Here is a 25,710-nt window from a genome sequence, read left to right as displayed (position 1 = left end):
AACATGGGATTGCACTTCATCCTGCAACATCTGGACAAAACAGGGACTTATGTGAGGATCCTGTTTGTGGACTTCAGTTCGGCTTTCAACACCATCATCCCAACAGTCCTCCAGACCAAACTGACCCAGCTCTCTGTTCCTAGTTCTATCTGTCAGTGGATCACCAGCTTTCTGACAGATAGGCAACAGCTAGTGAGACTGGGGAAATTCATGTCCAACAGCTGCTCCACCAACACTGGTGCCCCTCAGGGATGTGTTCTCTCCCCCCTGCTCTTCTCGCTGTACACCAACGACTGCACCTCAAAAGACCCCTTTGTCAAGCTCCTGAAGTTTGCAGACGACACCACACTCATCGGTCTCATCCAGGACGGTGACGAGTCTGCTTACAGACAAGAGGTTGAGCAGCTGGCTGTCTGGTGAAGTCTTAACAACCTGGAGCTGAACACGCTCAAAACAGTGGAGATCATCGTGGACTTCAGAAGAACCCCCCCTGCACTCCCCCCACTAACCATCATGAACAGCACTGTGGCTGCAGTGGAGTCATTCAGATTCCTGGGAACCACCATCTCTCAGGACCTGAAGTGGGACAATCACATTGACTCCATTGTTAAAAAGGCCCAACAAAGGCTGTACTTCCTTCGCCAGCTGAGGAAGTTTAACCTGCCACAGGAGCTGCTGAAACAGTTCTACTCAGCCGTCATTGAGTCTGTCCTGTGCACTCCAATAACTGTGTGGTTTGGTTCAGCTACAAAATCAGACATCAGAAGACTACAGAGAACGGTTCGGACTGCTGAAAGGATTATTGGTACTCCCCTGCCCACCCTTCAAGAACTGTATACATCCAGAGTGAGGAAAAGGGCTCAGAAAATCACTCTGGATCCCTCACACCCAAGTTACCCCATCTTTGAACTCTTGCCATCTGGCCGGCGCTTCAGAGCCGCAAATACCAGGACAGTCAGGCACAAGAACAGTTTCTTCCCCCAGGCAATCTACCTCATGAACAGTTAAATGTTCCCCACTTATACAATAAAACAATATCCTTATATTTATTTGTTACCCCTTCATCCTAGTACATCCCTGCATCTTACTCAATCCAATTCCATTATCATTTATAGCACAATTGTTTATACACTTATTTATCTGCAAAGGGTTTTTATTTTTTTATTTTTTTGACTGTGTGTTGTTGTCAGTGTTGTTGTCTTTTGTGTACTGGAAGCTTATGTCACTAAAACAAATTCCTTGTATGCGCAAGCATACTTGGCAATAAAGCTCTTTCTGATTCTGATTTATATAAAAAGTAAAAAATAAAATAATGTCTATCAACTATGCACTTATCTAGTCAGAGGTCAAAAGGGCAGCTGCTTAAACACCACTTAGGGTCTATCTGTGCAAGTGCCTATTTTCTTGTTAAATATTAGATTTCATATAAAATTGTATGATTTATTCATATAATTCATAGCACAACTCATACTCTTTTTACTAAATAATTATTGTTTTTTTTCACACTGAATGTAGTCATGTGTTTTTTATGATATGTTAACTTACAGCTGATCGAGTTTACTGTAGAGTTCTTGCATTCTTTTTAAATGAATTACAGCTTTTATCTTTAACTGATCATTTTTTTTAAGTTGATTTACATTTACCCGGTTTCCATTGAGCTACTATAATGAAAGAAATCATGTCTTTTCATGGTTATGGCGATTTGTTCACAGTTAAAAGCATTAATTATTTTACTTGGCATATTATATGTTAGGTTTTTCATTTGTGTAATATAATTATAATTATAGTATCATAGCTACAAACGAGCACAATGACGCTATCTTTAGGCTGGGGTTGGCACCTAGGCGACCAATCAAAGACTTGTTTATAAGCGCGACGCAACGCAAACGCTCCCGGACAGCGCAAGTGAACGCGACGCACAGCTCTCACTGACTGCACTGAGCCGTTGTCAGACTGGACAGCTGGCAGCGTTAGTTGTGTCTGCTTTCATCCGTATGTAGGCTACCGAACATTTTGAGGGTCAGGGAAGTTACGTTAATTTAAGTGCGGAGATTAACTCCACAGATAAACCCCGCATATGGGAAGAGATATTTAGAAAAACATCCAAAACTTTGACAGGTGGATGTGAACTCCGTCTGGGAACATGGAGCACCTGTCGTCGACCACCAACCGGTTCGTGAATGCGATGTACAGGCAGCGCGGTAAGGTTTTTTTTTTTTTTTTTTTTTTTTTTTTTTTCTTCAGATAAACACAATACATTTTTAAATGATGGATTTGCATATGTAGGTCATTAACGGAGCTGACTGATTCTGTATTAATTTTAAAACTTTAATAATGTTTTTTTTCTCTCTCTCTGTTTACACCCTTTTTATTGGCACCAGATCCTGAGGTATGGATGCATAACAATTCTTCTCCTCATTTAAGATAGAAATGTAGTAAGAGTTGTGACAAAACAATCCCCACTCCTCCAGCATCTTACTGGAGATCAGAGTATTAGTGTGAGGTATTAATGCGTCTGGACTAATGAGCAGTGACAGGCTGAATGCAGGTCACGTTGTTTGCATTAGAGACTGAACGACTTTCTGTAGTGAATCTGTACTGTAATGAACGTGTATTTGTGTCGTTCAAACCTGTTGAGTCTGTCCTTTTCTTTTTTTAGCTATGCAATGTTGTGATTTTGTTGTGATAAAGCATGTAATTCAGAAGAAAAATAGTTTGTTAAATGAATAGTTTGCTCATAAATTATTGATGAATTGGTCTTGGGCAACATGAAGGGGAATTGAGTGAAGTGACAAGAAATTAAAATCGTGTATGATTAAACGCCACTTAGGATTTTCATGGCACCTCTTAAAATAATTACAAAACATTTCCATATAGCTAATGAAGGTAAATGGGGACTTGGTCTTGTCAAGCTCTGAAATTATTAGAAAGATTATTAAAGAATACTTATATAAATTTCAATCTTTTTCCCACACAAATGCTTTTGTCATTCACTGTCAACCTGAGTAAGTGAGCTAAACTCAAGTTACGTAAAAATTTTAACTTAAAAAATAAAAGTTTAAGTTAGCAGAACTGGCAGATTTTTATTTTGTACTCATACCTGAAATATTTGAGTAAACTAACTAATACATTTAACTTAAAATATCACACAATTTCAACTTACATAGCTCAGTAGAGAAACTTGAACTTGAACAAGAAAATTCTGAATACACATGAAAGTCAATTTGTTTGAAATAATTTGCTTAATTTAAGATTGCCCTTCTCAAAACAGTTAATTATTTTGAGCGTTAAGGTTTACAGTGTTTGTCTATTATTGTATTATAGTCTAAGATCAACATTACTGTAGCTATAGATGGTTAATGGTTTGATGGAAGAAAGAAAAGGTCAATCACAATTCAGTATACAAACAAATACAAAAAAAGTAGTGCTGTCAAACAATTAATCACATCCAAAATAAAAGTTTTTGTTTACATAAAATATGTACGTGAACTGTGTATATTTATTATGTATATATAAATACACACACATACAGTAAATATTTAGAAAAAATTTACATGTAGCAATTTACATCTCTATATTTATATTTTTATATTTTATACTATATAAAAATATATTTAACATACAAACATAACATATTTTTCATATATATATATATATATATATATATATATATATATATATATATATATATATATATATATATATATATATATATATATATATATATATGTCTTTGTATTTATATATACATATTAAATAAACACAGTACACATACATATATTATGTAAACAAAAACTTTTATTTTGGATGTGATTAATTGCGATTAATCGTTTGACAGCACTAAAAAAAAGACAAAATACGTAAAAACAGTAAAGATCTGTAGCTTACTTCTGGTACACTGCAACCTTAACTATTCAAGCTGATTATTTTATATAGCTTATATATAGTGTTATTAAGTTTATACAAATGGAAACAATTAAGTAATTTGTGTCCCATATCTGCAGTTGTCTAGTTTAGCCATAGAAGACTGTGAGGATGCTGAATTGGCCTATACCATGAGAGACCTGCCCCCTAGAGCCGGTCACACCTTCCCTGGCTGTGAGATGCCCATGATGGACAGGGAGCCGGATGGCAGCACCCGCCCTCATACACCAGGGACACCCACTTTCACCCGGCCGATGAACAGACGTTTCCTGGGCTCTGAGACGGAGTTACCCCACCATGGACAGCTCAGCTCCATGAGCTCTCTGGATTCTCCCCTGAGCCCTTCTCGCCCGAAAAGTCCTTGGGGCAGATTTGACCCTTATGACTCTGCTGAGGTAATGCCAGTCTTGTGTATGATGCATAATGTTGACAGCCTATTTGATTGCTTGCGCAGGACCTGATTTTGAAAATACTTATTTTGAAATCACATCACCATCTGAGACTTGTAGGATCAAGATAAGGAGTATGTTGGCTTTGCAACGCTGCCTAACCAAGTGCACAGGAAATCTGTGAAAAAGGGGTTCGCCTTTACTCTTATGGTGGCAGGTGAGATCATCAGATGCTATATGTCACAGACTGCACAAAGTAAAAAAAATGTATTTGATGTCCAATGAAACTTTCTTTTGATCCGTCCAGGGGAGTCGGGTTTAGGGAAATCTACACTAGTCAACAGCCTCTTCCTCACAGACCTTTACAAAGACAGGAAGATGCTGAATGCTGAAGGTAGGATATCATTAACTAAAACAAAAACAATTAAAAAAATTACTCAAACATTTACTGAAATAAAATATTTATTTCAGCTAGTTTTCAATGCAACAAGTCGAAATACTAAAATAAACAAACAAAATAAACTAAAAAATTGTGTAGAAATATTAAAAAAATCCAAACGAAAACACAATTACTAAAACTGTAACTGTTAAAATGAAAACTGAAAACATACAAATACAAAATTAATTCAAAATATTAAGAAGAGCAATATTCTTCTGTACAACCTTTGTATAATACACTTACAAGCATTATGTAGTTTAGACAATCACAACACATTTTTGCTTCCGAATATAACTGCAATTCAAAATTACAGTGACATAAATACACCATCAAACATATATTTGAATTAACATTCAATTTTAAATTAACAGTAATTTTGATAAAATATTTAAAAATCTTTGTTGATTAAATCAAAGTCATGTGGTGCAACCAATACGGAGGAACTAAACTGGTCTGTAAGTCTCTTAAAATATCAGATAATTTGACTTAATGACAAGGCAAAGTTCAGGTTGTAAAATGTCATGTGGTATATCCCCCCTTCCAATAACTGTAATAATATTTGTTAATTAATAAATTCATGATATTTGTATTTGTTGTTTGAAAAAGATATATTTTAAAACATTTTAATAATGCTTAATATATGAACATGTATTCAAGGTGTAAGGAAAATATGTTATTAATATAACTTGATGGTTACACCACATGACATAGTCATTAAACTAACTTTTCTTGAAAATGGTATACATTTCTAATAACTTGGTACACATTTTTAAACTTGATTTGTTTTCCTTTCTTTATCTGTATTCTTCACTGACCCATTGCAGAGCGGATCTCACAGACAGTGGAAATCACGAAACACACGTTGGCTATAGAAGAGAAAGGAGTCAAACTGAAACTCACCATTGTGGATACACCAGGATTCGGGGATGCTGTCAACAACACAGAGAGGTGGAACTGCAAAATGAAGTCATTTCTCTCAGAATACAAGTTGGACTTTGCTGATACAAATACATTTGCTCATTTTCAGGTTTGTAACCTCAATTTTATGTTTATTGTAACAGCTGGAGGGCAGTTGTGGACTACATTGACCAGCAGTTTGAGCAATACTTTCGTGATGAAAGCGGCCTCAACCGTAAAAACATTCAGGACAACCGTGTGCACTGCTGCGTCTACTTCATCTCACCTTATGGCCACGGGTAACACTCCCTGACAATTAGCAATTAGCATTTGGTATTTTAAGGTTATCAGCATCATCTGAAGAAAAAAGGGTTTAGTTACTATTAAGTCAGTCCCAGAATCATGTTCTATGTTGAATTTGTGAATTTTCGTTGCTATCTTCTGAAATATTGGAATCAGCATGTTGTAAAACCCATATCAATCAACCACTATTTGATATGAAATCAGTTTAATGATAATATAAAACTAGAGGTGGCAGTGGCATTTTGTTTTGGAAATGGACCTCAGGAACTACGGGAGTGACACTTTCTTCCCCTCTCTCCTCAGACTCAGACCGATGGACGTGGAGTTCATGAAGATGCTACATGAGAAGGTCAACATAGTGCCTGTGCTGGCCAAAGCAGATAGTCTCACTCCACTGGAAGTCAGAAAAATGAAAATGAAGGTGTGTATGCAGTGTATAAAAAGTATAAATATATATCACAGTCAGCATGGGTTTGTTTTTTGTCTCTAGATTCGTGAGGAGATTGAGAGATTCGACATCAACATCTACCAGTTCCCTGAATGTGATTCAGATGAAGATGAGAAGTTCAAACTTCAGCACCAGGAACTGAAGGTGACCTGCAATGCTCCATATTTACATCAAACTTACCATAGCACCGACTAAACTGACATGTGTTGATTTCCTTCTTTGTTACAGGACAGCATTCCCTTTGCAGTAATTGGCAGTAATGTCCAAGTTGAAAGCCAAGGCAGGCGCTTCAGAGGCCGTCAGTACCCCTGGGGTGTGGTGGAAGGTACTTAGACTCTAACGTAGACTATTATGTACTATTGTACATAGTCTTTTATTTGTACACAGACAATGAATTAAACGTCCCTGCAAAAACAGTAACAATCTGTACTGTATGCTCTTGATACATAGCGATATGTACTAAATAGCAAATCTCAACTGCTTGATTGTAATATTGGTGAAAAGTGTAAACTATAATTCAAGCCAGTGATGTATTAGTTGTATATATGTATATAGTATGTCCTACTTCACCCGCAAACATTCAGCATGCACATGTAAAGCAATATTTTATATAGCAAACCTCGGTTATGCTTATTTATAATGTATACTGTATTATCTTTTTTTACTTTATCTGCATACATATATTACACTCATGTTTTTTGATTTGCAACAACAATGTAGCTTAGCTATCGTTGGATATATAGAGAGCTGGATATATAATGTTCCATATATAGATACGCCCCACTTTATCAGCATACATACTGTACAGTACAGTAGTGATGAGAGAAACAAAGCTTTTCAAATCTTTGAATCAACTCAACCAATTGCTTCGCAAAATGGTTCACTATTTCGAAGTGATCGAAAAACCACACACTAGTGACACCTGCTGGTCAAAACTATATAAATGCAACGAAAACTCAGACCAAACATGCATAAAAACAGCTTTTACAAGAGTGTTTTATTGAAAGCAAAGCAAATTAACTAACCATCCATTAAATTTCTATTAAATGTGTCTGTATGTGTTCTTTTATCCATTTTCAGGGTTGTTTTGGTTATTTAATGAATTATTAACTATACTATTATTCCTTTTAATTATTCAAATACCTTATTAAAACGTCTACAAATTTATAAAAACATGATCTGAAATCAGGTAATAACTAGACGCTTGTTCAATGGTTTGCTGCTATGGGGCAATCTCAGTGATTGTCAGACCCTGTTCCATTGTCTTGTTTTGTGTTTTCTTCCCCTACCTGCTCCAGTTTTATGTTTATGCCCATATTTGGTTTTTCCTGTTCCTGTTCCCATTTAGTTCTATTGATCCCAGGTGTGTCCCATTAGCACCCTTATTATTTAAGCCATGTGTGTTTCCATGTTTCTTCGTTCGCTGTTATGTCATTTTGTATAACTGTCTTCCTGAGTGTTATTCCGTGTTGATTCATTACAGAATGTTGGTTTTGAGCACCTCCTCGTTTCCTCGTTCCCTTACTCCAAGGGAAGCGTGACTGATCTTGTTCGATTCATGGGTTCACAGATCACACCTCTAGCAGTGAATCACTGAAATGTCAAAACATTTAATGTTTTTAGAAACAGCCTCATCTATTGAAATCACGTGACTTTGGTAGCATGATATGTGTAAAACACGATATGATTCAAAACTTAACATTCATAAAGGTTTCAAAGATTCATGAAGCAGTGCCCATCACTACAATACAGCACACAAAGTAATAAGCACTATATATTAAACTAAAAAGTAACTATATTATTGCCCAGCCCTCTGTCCAGTTTAAAAATGTATGTCCAACATTCAGTATCCTCACGCAGAGTAATATATATATATATATATATATGTATATAGCTTGTATCGTTGCTATTATTTTCTGTAATGCTGTTTTGAAACAATGTGTATTGTGTAAAGAACTATTCAAATAAGTAAGTCGACTTGACTCTTGCAGTGGAGAACCCTGCTCACTCCGACTTCCTGAAGCTGAGGAACATGTTGGTGCGCACGCACATGCAGGACCTGAAGGATGTGACACGGGAAACTCATTACGAGAATTACCGCGCTCAGTGCATCCAGAACATGACCCGCATGGTGGTCAGGGAGAGGAAACGCAGGTCAGAGGAAGAACTGAATCATCAGATGATCACATCAGACTATATTCTGCAGTGCAAATTAATGGTGTGCTTCTTCATGATCATGATGTTTCATCACTGACCTTCCTGTGTGGTTTACATTACTGTTTCTTTCATCCAGCCTGTGTAACCGGCTAAGAGACAGCGCCTCAGACCTTCCTGTGCCTCTGATGCCTGTGGACAGCGAGACTGAGCGCCTTATTTGGGAGAAAGATGAAGAGGTAATACAGTTTTGTTTTTAAATTAGATCCTTACAATGTCTCCAGTGCATGGTTTGAATGGATACGAACTTACCATTCACACCATACTACTATTTTGTGAAAGTGTAGGTATTTACCACATAGTTGTCACATGACCTGGGCTTCAGAATAGCTTACTAGAATAATACCAGGATATTACTTATGTCTGCCACATAAAAATTAGTATGTTATATATTAAGATTAGTATGTTAGCATATTTCAACAAAGCCAGTGTTTAAGTCTCTCATTTCATTAAAGTTCTCTGATAGTTGTAATTAATCTTGTGTATTTTTCTCCTTCTGCAGTTGCGCCGAATGCAGGAAGTTCTGGAAAGGATTCAGGAACAGATGCGTCATGGACATTAACACATAATAATCAATTAATTTTAATGTGTTTACGATAGAAATATGGCTTGAGATATAAATACTACATAAATACTTTTAATATTTTAGATTGAATGTAAATATGACTGCTGTGATACATAAGAAATAAGACCAATACAACTTGACTTGTAAATGTCATAAGATTTATTATGAATCGTCAATGTTTTTTTTTTTTTTTTTTTGTAGTAATCTAGCATATTTTAATAAGTTTTATTACTATTTTAGTTAAACATGGTGGACAATTCGATCTTAATGCAGCCCAGAATGTACAGGCGATATATAACTTAAACTTTCTCCATAGGGAAAATGCAGAGTTTTCATATATTCATATATAATATCAATGTAGAATGAGGTCTAACGGTCCCGTCCACATCATACAGTATGATACATGGTCCCAAAAATGAAATAAGGGGAGGGATTAACATTTAAACAAACAAAAAAAAACGGCAATCTACATGCAAAACCAGGCATCAGTATAATCCTAAAATACATACACATATGTGAATGCATGCATATACCTCACATATATACATACATCCATACACATATATTCAAAAAAGAAAAGAAAAGAAAAAGCAAAACACTAATAAATTTCACAAAGGTTAGGCTATTTTTTTTTGTTTGTTTGTTTTTTAACTGAGTGTGAAGCACAGCATGTATTATTCCATCTTCACATCCCCCCAAAAAAGAAAAAGGAAGTCAAACAGAAAATCCAAACCTCAATTATTATTTTTTTGCAGCAGAAAGAGGATGTTAAGAGCAGGAATCACAGTGTTCCGTTTGAAAGTGACATTATAAAAGCAACAACGTGGTGTACCTAACCATCGACAGCAAACCATTAAGTTTACAAAGGGAAACGGTCAGATGGCTGACTTTGTGCAGGTTTAACCGAGCGAGTGCATTGAGAATGGCAGGCCGACTTTAAGAGGAGCACTGCTATTGGCAAAGGGGCTTTTTGTCCTGATGTCAATGAAACAGAAAACTGCATGTTTTAACCTCCTAAAAAGCTTATTCACAAGCGAGTACTTCACGACAATTTACACAATCACGCGTAGTAATGAAAAATGGCTGTGTGCCGATGAACGTAGGATGGACACACAACAGCACCGAGTTACACTGGACGCCACCTAGGAACGTGCGCGCGCCTTGACGCAAGAGATGCATTCACGTGAACGTTATTTTCTAAGACTTCTTTCGACTTTTTTCATCGTGTTGCTAGCTACAAGCACGAGAATACTGGTAAATGCTGATTTGAAGAAACGGAAACGCCCGACTATCACACGCCGTATGTAACGTTTTTAATCATCTGAAACGTTAATCAAGTATTACGAAATATTATTAAGTTAAATATCTGAGCACTTGTAATAAATGCTTTAATGTACTTTCAAATGCATGTCTTTCTCAGATGCTGAATTGTATATAAGTTGAGTTTCCTTATAGCTCATTCGCCTCGACACTTTTTTTAAGACTTTGTGATGTCTGTTACTGTAGGTCAATGCGCTTGCGCTTCATATTCAGCAATGTTGTAGTTGCATTGCGTAGGCAGCAGGTGGCGCCACTGGGCTTGAATTGGGGCTTAGGCACTTACATTTGCTCGCAAGTACAAAGACACTTTGAGAAACCTGATCTGAGTCTGAATGTACCTGTTTTTTTTAGTCAAAAGCCCCGTATGAAGAGTTTTAAAAGCCCCCAAAATATAGTTACACAGTAAACGTTTGTCTGCATGCTTTCAGTACTGACCTTTAAGCACTCGTTTTTGATTTAAGTGGAGATTTTTTTTTGGTAAATTAATGTAAAGCGTGAGATAATTTGCACACTAAAAAGGACACGAGGGAAAGAGAAGAAAGAATTGATTTGTTTTAGCACTCCACTCTCACATTACTAAAGACTGACCACTGTTTTCGAGTTTAGTTAAAGCAAGTGCATCACATGAATTTCATTCCAATGCTGCATGGCAAGAAGACACGCAAGCCGCTTCTACAAGCAAAAGAGGACACGCTCCGATCCTGACGAGGTCCCGGCGTGTAGGAGCGACAGTAGTGATTTTCTGAACAGGATCTAGATGTCCTTTTAGCGATTAGATCTTCGTCTTTAGTCTCTCTTGCTCTCGCTTTGTGAGACCTCCATTCATGGGAGTCGTTCTGTGCAGCCTCTCTTTTCTTCAGGCCAGCTTTAGTGTGCTGACGGGAAAAGGAGGAACAGTTACCATAGTCACCGGATTGAGCACCGTCTGGCCCACCAGCCCGGTGTGATGGTGAGCGACCACGGCTGTTGGCTTTCCCATCACGGTGGCCTGCTGGCCTGTGACCGGCGTGCCGTTAACTTGGGCGTGAGTGTGCGGGTGGTGCGCCAACGTGTGTGTGATGTGCCCCACCATCGCCGCCTGCGAGACGGCCACTGACTGCGGGTAAATGGCAGCGGGGAGGTGGGCCACAGGATGCACAGTGATGTGTCCGATAGGCTGGCCGCCACTAGAGGGCGCAATGTGCGCCAGATGTTTAGGCCCAGCTGGGATGACGTGGTTGACAGCTTGGATGACGGACGCATGGGATACAGAGGCGTGCGTGATGACTGTTGGCTGAGGAGGGGAAACTATGTGGGAAGGGGGGGCAGGGGCGATGGCTTGAGGGGTGACCGCGGTGGGCTGGTGTTGATTGGGTGGTGTGGTGGGTTTGTGTTGTATGGAGATATGCGTAGTGAGAATGGAGGGTGGAGGCATGGCAGCGCGGGGCTCTGACGGCGCCGGTGCAGACGAGGGCGGGGAGGAGAGGATGTCATCATCTACATCTTGGTCGAAGTTGTCTTCACCCTCTGAAAAGAGTGGAAATGATTCATGGTAATTAGATTTTACCCTGTGTCTTAGCCCTGATACATATTACAATTAATCATATCGAGGGAAAAATTTATTTAATATGAAATCAATGTAAACTTGGCCTGTTTAATTGTACACACCATGAAAAACTATGAAAAACTGTTTCTGGTGCAAAAAACCTCAACATGTGGGAAAAAATAAATAATAAGAAAGGTGAATAAATAAAATAATAATAATATCAGTGTGTTATATAATTTCTGGTGTAATTTTATTTATTTTTTTTACAAAAAAATCGTAAAAAAAAGTGATTAAAATAAAAATGAAATGTCTTATCAAATACATTTAAATAAATGATTGTGAAATATTATTAGAATTTAACATAATGGTTTTCTTTTTGGTATATTTTTAAATACAACATTTCTGTCATGGAAAAGCTATATTTTCAGCAGCAATAACTTCAGTCTTCCATGTCATTCAGAAATAATTCGAATATGCCGATTTGCTGCTTAAGAAACATTTCTTATTATAAATAGCTGAATAGCTGTGCTGCTTAATATTTTTGTGGAAACTGTGATTTTAAGAGGTATATATATATATAAGTGGTGTGTGTGTGTTTGTTGTACCTGATGCTGTTGATGTGGAGGCCTGATCATCTTCCGGTTGGACAGTTTGTCGGAGTATCCTGTCGATCTCCATGATGTCTATACACTGGCTCAACTCATTCTTCAGCTCTGCGAGTCTTTGCTGAGTGGCGATCTTCTCCCGTGCCAGGCGCTCCATCTCGTGCTCGTACTCCTTTTCTTTCCGCTTCAAAGTCTGCAAGAAACATGATTCATAACTCTTTGTATCATCTGCACTTTAATACGCACATGAAGCATTCATCACTGCGCAAACACTCAATCACACACATTCTGGATTCAGTATGACACATTTCTCAATCAGCCGACAAATGCGTTTCAACTGATGTCTGAGCTTAAGAATACACATTGGCTGTAAAGTCTCTACTTCCTGTTTATATATAATAAAGAACAACTACTAGCAGATATAAGAACAAGAGGTCATATAACCATATTCCAAAACCTGTAGAGGAGACTCAACTCACAATTAATTAATATAGCTGGTGGGTAAATTGTCCTCTCCACTTCCTGTGAAGTGATGAACCAATGTTCCCCCATTTCCCTATTTCCTATATTGTTTGCAGTGCCCTCTGAACTGAACATGTTCACTCCCCTCATAACTGAGTGCATCTTTATAAAAGAGAGCAACAGTTTAAAGTCATAAGGGAAGAGAAGAAGAGAGAGATGAAAAGAAGGGATGTGGCAGTCGCACAGGCAAATGGTTTGACCCACTTCTTGTGTTAGTCAGCTGACCACACTAATGGGAACAAACTGTTTAAACTCTTGAAGAGGAGCAGGTATGTCCATCCACATTCAAGAAATGTGAGTAAGAGAGGAGCTGGCCGTGTGACAGGATGTTTAACATGTGTGCTCATACAGTTTTAGGAAACAAACTGTCCACGGAGCAACGCAGTTTACACACTCCACCCCGTCTGACACACTCACATCAGCCAGTTTCCTCCTCAGTCCCTTCCTCACCTATGCTCTTGCCAAAGAAAAGTGTGTGACAACACGGGCGTTTTGGCTCCTAATTAACAGGAGTCCCGTAGAGTCAGAGGACTGCAGTATGCATGATAACAGCACATTTCTGAGTGCTGAAGAATAGAAAGCAGCGAGACAGTGAGCGTGCACGAAGATAGAGTGATGTGCAGAGATGGAGGGTGTTTTTCGTGCGTGTCTGGGATTATATAACACACTGATACAGTATTAAGGGAATATGAATGCGACTGGTGCAGTAGGTTGAGAGCACAGGCAGAGAGAGAGAGAGAGAGAGAGAGAGAGAGAGAGAGAGAGAGAGAGAGAGAGAGAGAGAGAGAGAGAGAGAGAGAGAGAGAGAGAGAGAGAGAGAGAGAGAGAGAGAGAGAGAGAGAGAGAGAGAGAGAGACAGAGAGAGAGAGAGAGAGAGAGAGAGAGAGTCTGTCCTAGTGAAGCCTGATCCAGGATTAGTCAGATTGGACTGTCTGGCCCTAAACCCCCTTCACACAGCGGGTCAACACCAATACACACACACACACAAGCCAACACCTTCTGTTTTCTACAAAGATGGTATACAACCAGCGCTATTAAAATGTATCATATTAAATCATTAAACATTTTGCAAAAACAGTGTTTTTGAACCTTTAATTGATTATATTAGACTGCAGCTGAAAGTTATTTTAATATTGAAATAAAATTACAAAAACAATTTATACACTAAATGCACAGATGCACATACATTAAAATTATGTCTGATATTGATAAGCCATAAACATATACACAATACAAAAGTTTGGGTTGGCTATTTTTTTTTAAAGATTTTTGGAAATAATTCTTATGTTGTTAAATGTTATGTTATGCTGTAAGAAAAATAAAATAAATAAAATCAAACAGTAATATTGTGAAACACGGGCGTTTTGGCTCCTAATTAACAGGAGTCCCGTAAAGAGGACTGCAGTATACATGATAACAGCACGTTTCTGAGTGCTGAAGAATAGAAAGCAGCGAGACAGTGAGCGTGCACGAAGATAGTGTTTTCGCAAGCGCCGACAGTGTACCAGTTCTAACGGCATGGCGAAAGTTTGAGCAAAGCAGGCTAACTGCTCTGTCTTTGGCTGCACAGACGAGCACAGAACAATGTTTAGAGTCCCAACCTCAGCGCAGACGAGAGAGCAGACATAACCAACTGTTTTTGTAACTTGTGTGTTTTAAACATAAACTTTGTGTATTTTATAGTTTAAGCGCAATAAGACATGAAAGAGAACTTAAGTGTGTGTGCTCAGAGAGCCGTGTATCAGAAGTTAAAACTAATGTTATAAAATTCATGATTTCAGTGCAATAGACACGATAATCAAAACCAAACAGATGTTTCTTTTTAGCAGAGTATCTGAGGAATGAGCTGTAAATGCAAAGGGGCGGGGAGCAGCAGCTCATTTGCATTTAAAGAGACATACACAAAACAGCCTACTTTTTCAAAATGATCTAATAAATCTGTGTATCAGAAGACTTTAAAACGCAATGATTCAGTGCAACAGACCATGATAATCAAAAACCAAACAGATGGTTTCACAGAACGAACGCGAGAACAAGCTATAAAGCAGCCCAAGGAAAGGAAAAGGGGCGCAGAGCAGCAGACTAATTTGCATTAAAGAGGACAGTGAGAGTTTCTGCTAAAAGAACATCCACTCAGATAGTAGGCATTTCAAAACTGGGCTGTAAATAATGATCTGCTAGGGTAGGCAGTTTGAACACTGAAACTCGTCAGGCACATGTTTGGCCGTGGAGACACTGAGACTTATATTACATTACTGTAAAAAAAAGAAGATAGGAGGTCTACCGACTCAGACAAAGCAGGACACTTATTTTAGAGATGTTGACAACATATTTTAAAGCGGCCATACAGGCATATCGCTTATAAGTTAAACTGTAGTAGTAAATCATAAAGGAAACATTGCTAAAAAATATAAGAACAACAAAAATCACAACAAAGTAGAAATAAATTACAATTTAATAAAAAATAAACAACAAAGTAAAACTTAAATCACATTAAAAAAACAACATAAACAATAAACACATTACAAATACAACAAGGCACCGGGCTTACAGTTAACACGTTACCCTGACCGCAGTGGACACTCCAGAACTGTGATGTTAACCTTACATTCACGGGGCGGCGGAAGACACGCACAGCTATTAGCGCCTCAGTAGGCATTCGTAGTGTGGAGTACTTCAACATAATACATTAAAGTTAATGCCAGAGCGTGATTGACATAACGCAGTTTCATTAAATACATGGCTTCTACAGGGTCAAGCATTATATCATATCAGCCACCCAAAGAACAAAAAATATCAGCTGACCACTAGAGCAAACAATGTGTAATAAAGAAGCATTATATCATATCAGCCACCCAAAGAACAAAAAATATCAGCTGACCACTAGAGCAAACAATGTGTAATAAAATGTGTAATAAAATATCAACATTAGCACATACTGGACCACCATAAATCAACATAAAAAATATTAGTTAACCACTAGAGCAAATAACGTGTAATAAAATGTGTAATAAAAAATCTACATTAGCACATACTGGACCAGCATAAATCAACACCGATGATGCTGGTACATCACTGCAGCTGCATGTGAACTGATCATGTAACTCATATTATCTTACATGAAAATTCATCACTGCTGTCCCTGTTATATTGCTCCACAACCAGTAGGTGTAAAACAAGCGCTCCATGCCTGGAAAAAACCGCAGACAGCATTTGACTGCATCTAGAATGAATTTGTAAAGAATCTCAATCTACAGAGAGTGGACCACTGATGTTCACTGAAACACAGCTCTGTCTGCGTGACTCCTGGCCTACAAACTCACACAACTAAAAACAAAAAAAAATAAAAACATACAATCAAACAATGTAGCGTAACCTACTTTCAAAAAACAGCAGTATGCCATACAGCACCAACACATCAACTGCAAGAATTAAACTATCTCATTTCAAAAAGCTCCATTCCTGTATTTCTACACCCTGAGTGACACACCCTGAGGAAGAGAGCACTAGAACAGAACAGCAACTAACACAGAACAACAGTCTCGCGCTAATATAAAAAAAAAAAAACCCAACACATACCAACAACCGGGCTCGCGCTAGACCGCACACATGCTATGCCTCAAGTAGGAATCCAGAACTGCGCTCTCAGAAGGAGAGTGACAGCCGTGCGAGCGGGAGGACCCACCATCCTAGGGTTGTGTTTAACGTGTCTTATAACCATCACGCAGCTTCAGTTTTATCGCGTTGAGATCGATAAAAACCAGATGTCTTCATAAACGCCATCCCTCAAAAACTCATCCGCCCACACTATTATAAACACACACTAAAAAAAAATTGTTTGCGGCTGACAGACCTGCAACCAGTAAACGCAATCGACGTGACCTTGGCGCTTTATGTCCGCTGTATCTACGTCAGTGTTAATGGTCTGATCCAGGGATAAATTTATATGCACTTTAATAACATGTCATTGACCACCAAATTAATCCTAAATGATCAAAATAAAACAATTATTCAATAAAATAAAATCAACTTTTATAAATAGAAAAAACAGAAACCAAAAAATAAATATAACAACCGGTAAGAAAAAAAAATATAAATATTGCAAAGAAAATAAGATACTCTGGTAAGAAATGAACGGAAGAGGGCAGGAAAAAACAGAATCATGAGCGCAACGGAGAAAAAAAGGGGGGGGGGGGACAAGGAAATTTTCCCCCGACTGAGGATGTTTGGCAGATACCATGTGACGTTCTGCCAGTGAAGAGTATGCTGTGGAGAAGTGTCTGCAGCCACAGTAGGGGCATTTTCCATTGTTATTCGTTATTACCATAAAATACACAATAAAAACCACAACCTCAACACATATACCCACAACAAATTTTACAACCATAAAATATGATTAACAAAAAATATTAAATTAGAATATTTTTATGAATTCAAGTTGGCAGCCAACTATTATAGGAGCCAAAGGGAGTTATAGAGTCAGAAGAAACAGCATTGAGAACTCAAAAGGCCATCTCATTCGAAATATACGTGTAAATGACAAGCAGACGATGACGAGTCCACTAACAAGTTATCCTTGCAATGGTAGTAGAAACAATGGTGTGTTTCTAGAGTGCAAGAGCGACAAGGTTAAAAACATTCTTGGGGGGTCATCAGGAACACCTTACCCTTCAAAATCAAAGGAGAATAATGTATATCTTTTTCATACTCATATCCAATCCCATCATTGATTTACCTGGATTTTATATACTAAATATATATAATTAAAATAATAAAATAAAATTCAATTTTAAACATGAAAAACCTAAAATACCATCACATAACCAATATCCAACACCCATCAACCATTAACCAGCATAGCGCACTCCTCAAGACACTTAAATTAGAAGTTTTCTTTTCATGTTCGATCCACATTAGGACCGGTCCTCTGAGGGTCTCAAAGCATTCTTTCAGATGTGCTGTCTAGTGATGATTTGGTGATTTCTTTTAGTTTTGTTCAAAGCAAGTGAGAGTTTTAACAGATGTTTAGGCAAAGTGATTTGGTGATGTCAAAATGAGTGATTTGTCTTGGAGGAAGTAACAGCATGAAGAAGTCAAAAGGCATTGCTGTGTGATTATAATATTTGTATGTGGTATTCGTAGGGCAAAGACTGTTCGAAAGTAGTAAAACAAATAGGCCAATAATTGCACTAGCGACAAGGGGTATATGTCTGTGTTCAGTCCAGGCTGAACCCATACACACTTACATTAGGATACTCAGTGACTTACATGCTCCGACTTCTGTTCGTGCAAATGAATCAAAACAAAAAGTAACACAGGAAGGTAACCCACCTGTTGCTTTTCCAGCCGTGTTGTGAACTTCTCGAGTGGCCAGCCCGGCGGGAGAAAATATGAATATGTTTCTATGTCATATATGTATGTTAACAATCAACATTCGTTTTATATCATGGTTTTGTCCTGTATGTGCATGTCCTCGATCACTCTCAGTTATTTCAAAGATTTTGTTTCTAGGGCAAACACTGTCAAGCTCTGAAAAACAAAAGAGATAACAGTACTATAATAAGTGGTCTGTATGAGTCTTCTGAAGCCAAATTATAGCTTCATGAAAACAACATAAGTGGTCTGTATGAGTCTTCTGAAGCCAAATTATAGCTTCATGAAAACAACAGACCAAAACTTGGCATGATTTTGGGGAAAAAATGTTATTACGCAATATTTAAAAAAAAAACTTCAGGTTTGCTGTGCTTGGGCTGCACAAATCATCCAAAATGATTATTACTCCTACTACTAACTAAAAATATTAAACAAAATATTAAAATATCCGTATTGTGATATTCCGCTGTAGATAGAGTATTTAACATTTAAGTCTTTATTTCTTCATTTTCACATGTTAAAACATCAAGCTTGTATTTGGGCTACATAGAGCCCTGAAAGTGTCTCTTTAGTTGACAACAGCAGGTTTATAAGCAACTTCTCCTTACATGTATTTGACAAAGAGTGATACGGTGCTGGTGGTTTCTCGAAATGCCACGTATAAGCGAGCAAACTCGAACACCGGCAGAGACAACGCTGTGTGAAACAGCATTTATGGTGAGACCCAGACTCTCTGAGAAACTAAAAACACTGGACATGAGCTGCTGCAGTAAAAGATTTGCCACAGTGGACAACTTTCAACACACTGGAAAAATATGTAAATAAAAATTACCACATGAAAAAAACATACAACAAAAAAATCAATCTAAATTAAATATACATATTTCAAAATACTTAAAATAAATATATGACATCAAAATACCATAAATAAACATAACACATGGGAAATAGCATTACGGCGTCAGAATATGCAAAAAAAGTAAAAAAAAAACTTTTTGACTTCAATAAAATGGATACTGTTACCCAAAAATAAAGTTCATGTATGTATGGCTCACCGTCTGTTTTCAAACCTGTCAGACCTCACCACACAATATAAGATGATTTTTGAGGAAATCTGAGAGCTCTTTGAGTGATCACGGGTTCAACCATAATATTTGCGAAGCCTGCGAGAATACTTTGTGCACAAAGAAAACAAAAAATAAACAACTTTGCACATGAAAACAAAACCAATGCGCACCAATTAACAATATCAACAGCACATAAACAAAAACAACATGAACCGCGTGAACATGCAAAGCAAAACCAATTTCTCAGCGGTGCCCCCCCCCCCCCCCCCCCGGGGGGCAAAAAATTACGGTTGAACCACTGATGAAGAGAAGAATTGTTGAACAAAGTCAGTATTTTTGTTTTCTTTGTGCATAAAAAGCATGCTCGTGGCTTCAAAAACGAATTAACCATCAAACATCTCACATGGAATATTTTAACGTCCTTACTATTTTTCTGAGCCTGCGAACATTTCAGTTGCATTGCTGTCTATGCAGGGTCAGAGCAGGTCAGCGAGCTGCTCGGATTCATCAAAAGATCTTATATTGTAGTGTTCCGAAGATGAAGCGAACGAAGGTCTTACGGGGCTTTGTAAATGACATGAGGCCTGAGTAATTAATGACAGCATTTTATGATCTCCTTTTAATTTCCACAAAAAATCACATATTTAGTTCCAAACTAAAAAATGCAAAAGAGCAGCACGAATGTTCTCAAATGATCTCCTTTTGTGTTCCACATGAAATCACAGATTTAGTTTGCAACTTAAAAACACACAGCATGACTTGAGGGACAGCGTTATTTCTCCTCATAGGTCACCATACAGGACAGCAGCCTACTTTTTAAAAATTGCAATATCATAACAACAGTAGCCACCCAGTTTTTGGAATCAGTTTCTGATTACAGATGTGTGTAATACAGTTAAGTATCCTGCTCCGCTTTAAAAGGTTGCAAAAGTGGCTGGGTTGACCTGCCTGACCCTGGGCCAGTGTGGGGTGAGGTTGGGGTAGTGCTGGCTGGGGCAGGAGGGCGTGTTGCTGTGGTGAAGGCTGGGCTGTGATGATGGGGGTTGGATACGGTTGCAAAAGTGGCTGTGTCTGTTGTGGCTGCGGCTGCGATTGCTGCTTGGGACTGTTATTCGTCAGAGGCAAGCTGTTAGATTCTGCTTTTACATGTGCTATCAAGTGACGATGTTGCTGCTGCTGCTGTGGAGGGGAGTGGGCATCCTTGCCATTGGGGCTGAGGAGGGGGGCTGCTGGTGGGGACAGGGCTGTGGTCAAGGGTGTGACCACTGGCATAGGGGAGGCTGTGTGAAGGGACGAAGCAGTCTGAATGGCAGGGGCCGCAGGGTTGCCAGGGATCACCGGGATAGGAATGACAGCTATGGGAACAGGTGGTGGGAGGGGAGGGGGCGGGACCGGAGGGTGGTGCTGGGGGTGGCGGTGAGGCTCGAGCCGCATGTTGTCGGCCCAGGTCACATGGTTAACTTGGACAGACTGGATAATGGGGGCGGAGAGCTTCTGCTCCGCCTCACGGGACAGCAAGGCCTTCTCTCGCCGCCGCTCCTCCTCCTCTGTAGAGAAAAAAATGGATCATAATTAAATTTATGAACAAAGACAGATGAAATGAAAGCTGCTATTTGAGAATAATACATTGTATATTTAAATTTGGGATGTTGTATAAAAAATGAAATATGAATACATATTCCAAAATGTGCAAGAAAATAAGTATGCATTTGCCTATCGGGGGATACATTTTTAATACATAAACTACTTGAAACACATTTACAGAATACATTCCCAGATGCTCATTAAAAAAGGCTTGTGACTGATTAATTCACTCCTGATTGGTTACTATTACCCTTTAGAACTGCCTGACGATTGTCAGAGCATTTGTGTTTACACATTCTGAACAGCAATTTATTTATTACATTTAATTAAAAATAAAAAAAGCCTACAGCTTCTGTTTACGTTTATATTTTGCAATTTCCTTACAAGTGACCATTTTATTCTCTTGAACACATGGAATGAAAACGCTGCTTGATCTGCAATTAGTTTTGCAGTATTTGTTGCATAAATTAAATTTGCAGCTTGAATTGAAACTTACTATTCTAATCAGAAAGAGACAGAAACACTGCTTGAGCCGCACAGTTTTTGTAGTTTTCTGATTTATTGCATAAATTCACAGCAGAATCAAAGCAAAATCAAAGAACTGGTGGACTTCTTTTTGAACAAAATCAAGCCAAAACTAAATTTGCTTGGAGTTATCAGGAGTTTGAAACAGCTTGCCAACGAAAACTTAACTTTAAACACCAGAGTTATAGTGATTATTGTCCAATTTCAATGTTTTCAAATGACCAAAAAGCCCTTGTGTCAGTCCAAAAATCTACGACACCCATGCAAATAAATGAAAAAAATATTTCTAATTTTTAGCAATTTAAGTTAATATTATGTGAAATACTTCTACACAGAATTTCTGAGATTAAACAAAATCCAATTTGCTGCAATCAAATCGTATCATGTCAATGTTCAAAATTCAACATTTAATTGGACACACAAGTCCAGGCCATTGAAAAAAACAACAACAACATTTTGTTCTTAAGATTGTAATAGATTGGTTATCTACCATAAGCATAATACAACAGAAAAATGTATTTCTACAGGTGATTGATTTCCCTCAGACTGGTATATATTTTGAAACTCACATTCATGTGGGTGCCTGATTCATTAATAGCTTAAAATAATCACAGCACAGATTTCAAAGATTGATTTACTATTTATTATCTAGCTATAATGGCATTGCACTGTTTGTACAAAAAGAATAATACAAATAATAATAATAAAAAAATGTGAAAGTAGTAAACTGAACTATAAACATAGCTAATGAATACTAGCAACAATACTACAGATCAGTAATGGAACTAATCAGTGCTTCTCTAGGCTCTGACTAAGAAGCGCTTAATGGCTGTGAAGTGTAAATTAATAATGAGAAGCTGCAGACTAACAGAGTAATTTAATACATCAAGAAAGTGTATGAAAGTCATAAAACAGGGCACAAAACCTGTAGTGTAGCCATAGTTTTCATTTTAAACAAGAAAAGCCCGTGCAGGGAGCAGTAAATCATGACTCCAATTAGGGTGGGGTGTGAGCTAGCTGTCCTGCGAGGTCTGTCACTTTAAGAGAGAAGCCCCAGTAAGAGTCTTGCCTTTTCTCCAGCTCTACGCTGACGTCACACAGCAGTCTGCATGAAAAGTCTAGAGCTGGCATGGGGAATCTGAGGCCGGGCCGTACCATCTGCAGGCTAAAATGCCCCCGCCATCTGACGATTTCCATGACTGATGGACAGATCTACTGTTTAGCCCGTCGATCCATATTCAGTTGCATCTGAGTTGTGACTTCAGATCGATGTTTGAATTTTAATACAAGGGGAGGGAGGATTTCTGGCTGCTGTCCAAAGCGTCTTTGAGCCAAAACTGTCATTTGCACCGCAAAGACATTCCTGTGCAGGAGAAACTGCATCTTGCGAATGTGAGCACGCCGCAGACAAAGGGATGACCTGATGCAAAGCATTCCTATACAGTTCAAACCACGCCATGCGGGAATCCTCCTGCATCAGCAGGAAGAATATTATTGACTGTGAAACACGTTCTCAGAAGCACAGAATGCTGGGATCAATATTTTCAGTGCTTGCATATTTCTCCATTATATAACAGGAGAAGACGAGTACATACCAAAATGCCATTTCTCTTGACATTTAAATGCGTACAAAGAAATGAATAGCATGTTAGGAATGGAATCACAAACACTCGTGTCATTGTGCAAATATTATACAGCCAGGCTAATAAGCTCTGAACAGCTCATGAGAGTGCCATATATTGCTCTCCATAAGCATGTAAAGCTCTTGAGGATATACTATGGTGGTCCGTAGGCTTTAAGAGTGTGCATTATCAACATAGCACTGCGTAACCGGGACAAAGAAACCTTCTAATGACGTTTCCTCACGTCTAGCATACAGCAAAACTTCCATTTTCACAGGCTAACGTGGAAATCACGACCCACTAGACAAGAACAGCACAAAAGATTTTCAGAGGCTTTGTTCGTATAAAACTGTGCTGGCATAAAAAGCAATGACAATAATTCATTTTGAACAATAAAATCAAATGCAAACATTTAACAACCAACTTACCAAACTAAGCTATTTATGACTGTGTTAATCTAAGATAAGCAAGTGTGCTGGCTGGTGTAAGGCTCTTGTATAATTATGAGCAGCTTGGGAAACATAACAGAACAAATAATTAGGTCTGGACAATTAGTTAAGAACCCTTTTATGTCTTCATTAACACTCAATATATTTCGTTCACAAAGCTCAGTAAGTAAGTGAAAGTTTAACCAGGTCTGACAGTGTGAAAGCAAAAGGAAATTCTCCCTGCTTATGCAAATAAATGTTTTTTTTTTTTAATAAACATGGGGTATCATTCTCACTTCGTTTAACATAAAGCCTCTCTTTTAATACAGCACATTTGAGCTTACATGCAATTTTATAGATCTAGTACAAGGTCTAATACTGTGTAAGTTTATGCAAAATTTGCACATTTGAATAGAATCTTTAAAGAGAGGGACCTTGCAGAAATGTTCAAAAATATGCCAACTGCACTTATTGTTGCACAGCCTTTTTATCTGTATTCCCAAATTAAATAGTGTGCAAAAGAGTAAATCAGTCTGTCAAGCTTTTACTTAGAGATGCATGAAAAATGCACATTATATAACTTCTGCATTGAGGGAGGGTGGCTGCCCTATTTTCTCCCCAGTTGTGACCTAGGAGGGGAGGAGGGGGGGCGGGGGGTTGGTGTCTGGCGCGCACGTGGCTGAAGAGGGCGGACTTTCAGCACGCGGTATTTGCTGTGGGTGTGGCTTTACTTGACACGTCACCTCGAGAATGAAACAAAAAGCCCCTCGCTGTGTTTAAAGCGAAATATAAATCGCCAGTAAAATCTTACAATGTCTGTCTCATGGAATTTCTGCGTATAGAAGGTGCGAAAACAAACAAAAGAAGAGATTAAGCAGCTAATAACGAAGAAGTTGTGATGGGAAATCACGCAGTGTCTTGAAAGTCATGAGTGAGATAACCACTCAGCAATGTCATTATGTAGAAAAAAAACCTTTGGTCTATTGCCACCGCCCAGCGGAGAAGAAACACGACGTTCGCTACTTTCAGCTAACCTGTTTATGAATTAACTGGTCGGTAAAAATTGCTATAATTTTAAGAATTCTGCCCAGCCAATATAAGTGCATAAACGTGTAACTTTATGTGTCTGATAAAAATACGACGCGCCATGTACTGTCGGGGAGCGAGTATAGTAGCACACTAAAAATAGCATGGATTTAACCCGGAAACCGAGGGAGCGAAATATGCCCAAATCACGAAGACTGCACCCTAAAAACAGTGCAAACCACTGGACATTACTGTTGAGACAAAGAACTCTTTTTTCGCAATGCTGAAAATAAAAAGCTGATTTACAAGTGGTTTTTTTTCTTCTTTCTTCTTTTTCGAGAAAATAAAACTGTGGTTATTTATCTTGAAGTGTGCCTGCATGAAAATGCAATTTGCTGGGTAAAATCCCAGTTAGTTCATACATCTCTAATTTATCCCATATTTCTATGCAATCACCCAGTTCCCCCCGCCTTACCACGTGTAATCTGTTGTTGCTGGGCTTGCCACTCCAAATACCTGGCCGCTTCCAATAGAGTATCGATACTCATTTTGAACACCGATACAATACGTTCCCGTTAAAAATGTATGCAAGCCCCCAGTACGGATATATGTGGTGGGTTAAATCACAGTATAATCCACTGGCTTCCAAAGACAGTCATAAGACATCCAGGGCGCTCCCGAAATTCATCAGAAACACATTACTTCACTGGCAACAAGATGGCGATTGGAGTAACAGAAAACACAACAAGTCGAAAGGCATACAGTGCGAGGGCCGCCCTCATCGGTGCTACTCCTCCCTCATACTACCAGAGATTAAAAAGTAGGGCAGAACACGCTGTCACGCTAAGCGATAGGATCGGGAATCTAAACCGAACGTAATCTCATAATGAGATGGAAATGTTTATATAAATGATCAAGACTTAATGGTGAGATC

General features: G+C 38.3%; 2 protein-coding genes across 3 annotated transcripts; one reads left to right on the top strand and one right to left on the bottom strand.

Annotated features, from left to right (window-relative positions):
- Positions 1-1,647: 1,647 nt before the first annotated feature.
- On the top strand, positions 1,648-9,338 carry LOC109045379 (septin-4-like). Of its 2 annotated transcripts, XM_042747585.1 has the most exons (13): positions 1,648-2,201; positions 2,382-2,389; positions 4,005-4,319; positions 4,434-4,530; positions 4,621-4,707; positions 5,577-5,700; positions 5,814-5,948; positions 6,256-6,373; positions 6,443-6,544; positions 6,629-6,725; positions 8,392-8,554; positions 8,694-8,793; positions 9,117-9,338. In XM_042747585.1, the coding sequence occupies exons 1-13, from the start codon at positions 2,144-2,146 to the stop codon at positions 9,174-9,176; spliced, it is 1,464 nt and encodes a 487-aa protein (XP_042603519.1). In that variant the 5' UTR covers positions 1,648-2,143; the 3' UTR covers positions 9,177-9,338. The 2 variants fall into 2 exon arrangements, with proteins under 2 accessions (XP_042603519.1, XP_042603521.1); XM_042747587.1 differs by lacking the exons at positions 1,648-2,201; positions 2,382-2,389 and having other exon boundaries at positions 4,181-4,319; positions 4,426-4,530.
- Positions 9,321-25,710, bottom strand: LOC109045626 (max-binding protein MNT-like). The gene is made up of 5 exons (XM_042748368.1): positions 25,252-25,710; positions 20,536-21,138; positions 19,133-19,220; positions 12,630-12,862; positions 9,321-12,005 (listed from the first exon to the last, which is right to left on the bottom strand). Exons 1-5 carry the CDS (start codon positions 25,322-25,324, stop codon positions 11,356-11,358), a joined length of 1,647 nt encoding a protein of 548 aa, XP_042604302.1. The 5' UTR covers positions 25,325-25,710; the 3' UTR covers positions 9,321-11,355.

Source organism: Cyprinus carpio, chromosome B21, assembly GCF_018340385.1.
Source record: "Cyprinus carpio isolate SPL01 chromosome B21, ASM1834038v1, whole genome shotgun sequence".
NCBI classification, from domain to species: Eukaryota; Metazoa; Chordata; class Actinopteri; order Cypriniformes; family Cyprinidae; genus Cyprinus; species Cyprinus carpio.
Note: the sequence above shows the minus strand (reverse complement) of the source record. Positions and strands in the feature narration are given on the sequence as shown.

Excerpts from the sequence above, each read along its gene's own strand:
- LOC109045379 (XM_042747585.1), top strand. The coding sequence starts at position 2,144 with ATGGAGCACCTGTCGTCGACCACCAACCGGTTCGTGAATGCGATGTAC. Across the intron at positions 4,531-4,620 it reads CTTTACTCTTATGGTGGCAG|GGGAGTCGGGTTTAGGGAAA; the intron begins GTGAGATCATCA and ends TGATCCGTCCAG. Across the intron at positions 5,701-5,813 it reads GCTGTCAACAACACAGAGAG|CTGGAGGGCAGTTGTGGACT; the intron begins GTGGAACTGCAA and ends TTATTGTAACAG.
- LOC109045626 (XM_042748368.1), bottom strand. The coding sequence starts at position 25,324 with ATGAGTATCGATACTCTATTGGAAGCGGCCAGGTATTTGGAGTGGCAA. Across the intron at positions 21,139-25,251 it reads GCAACAACAGATTACACGTG|AGGAGGAGGAGCGGCGGCGA; the intron begins GTAAGGCGGGGG and ends TTTTCTCTACAG. Across the intron at positions 19,221-20,535 it reads ACTGGCCCAGGGTCAGGCAG|CGTTGTCTCTGCCGGTGTTC; the intron begins GTCAACCCAGCC and ends TGTTTCACACAG.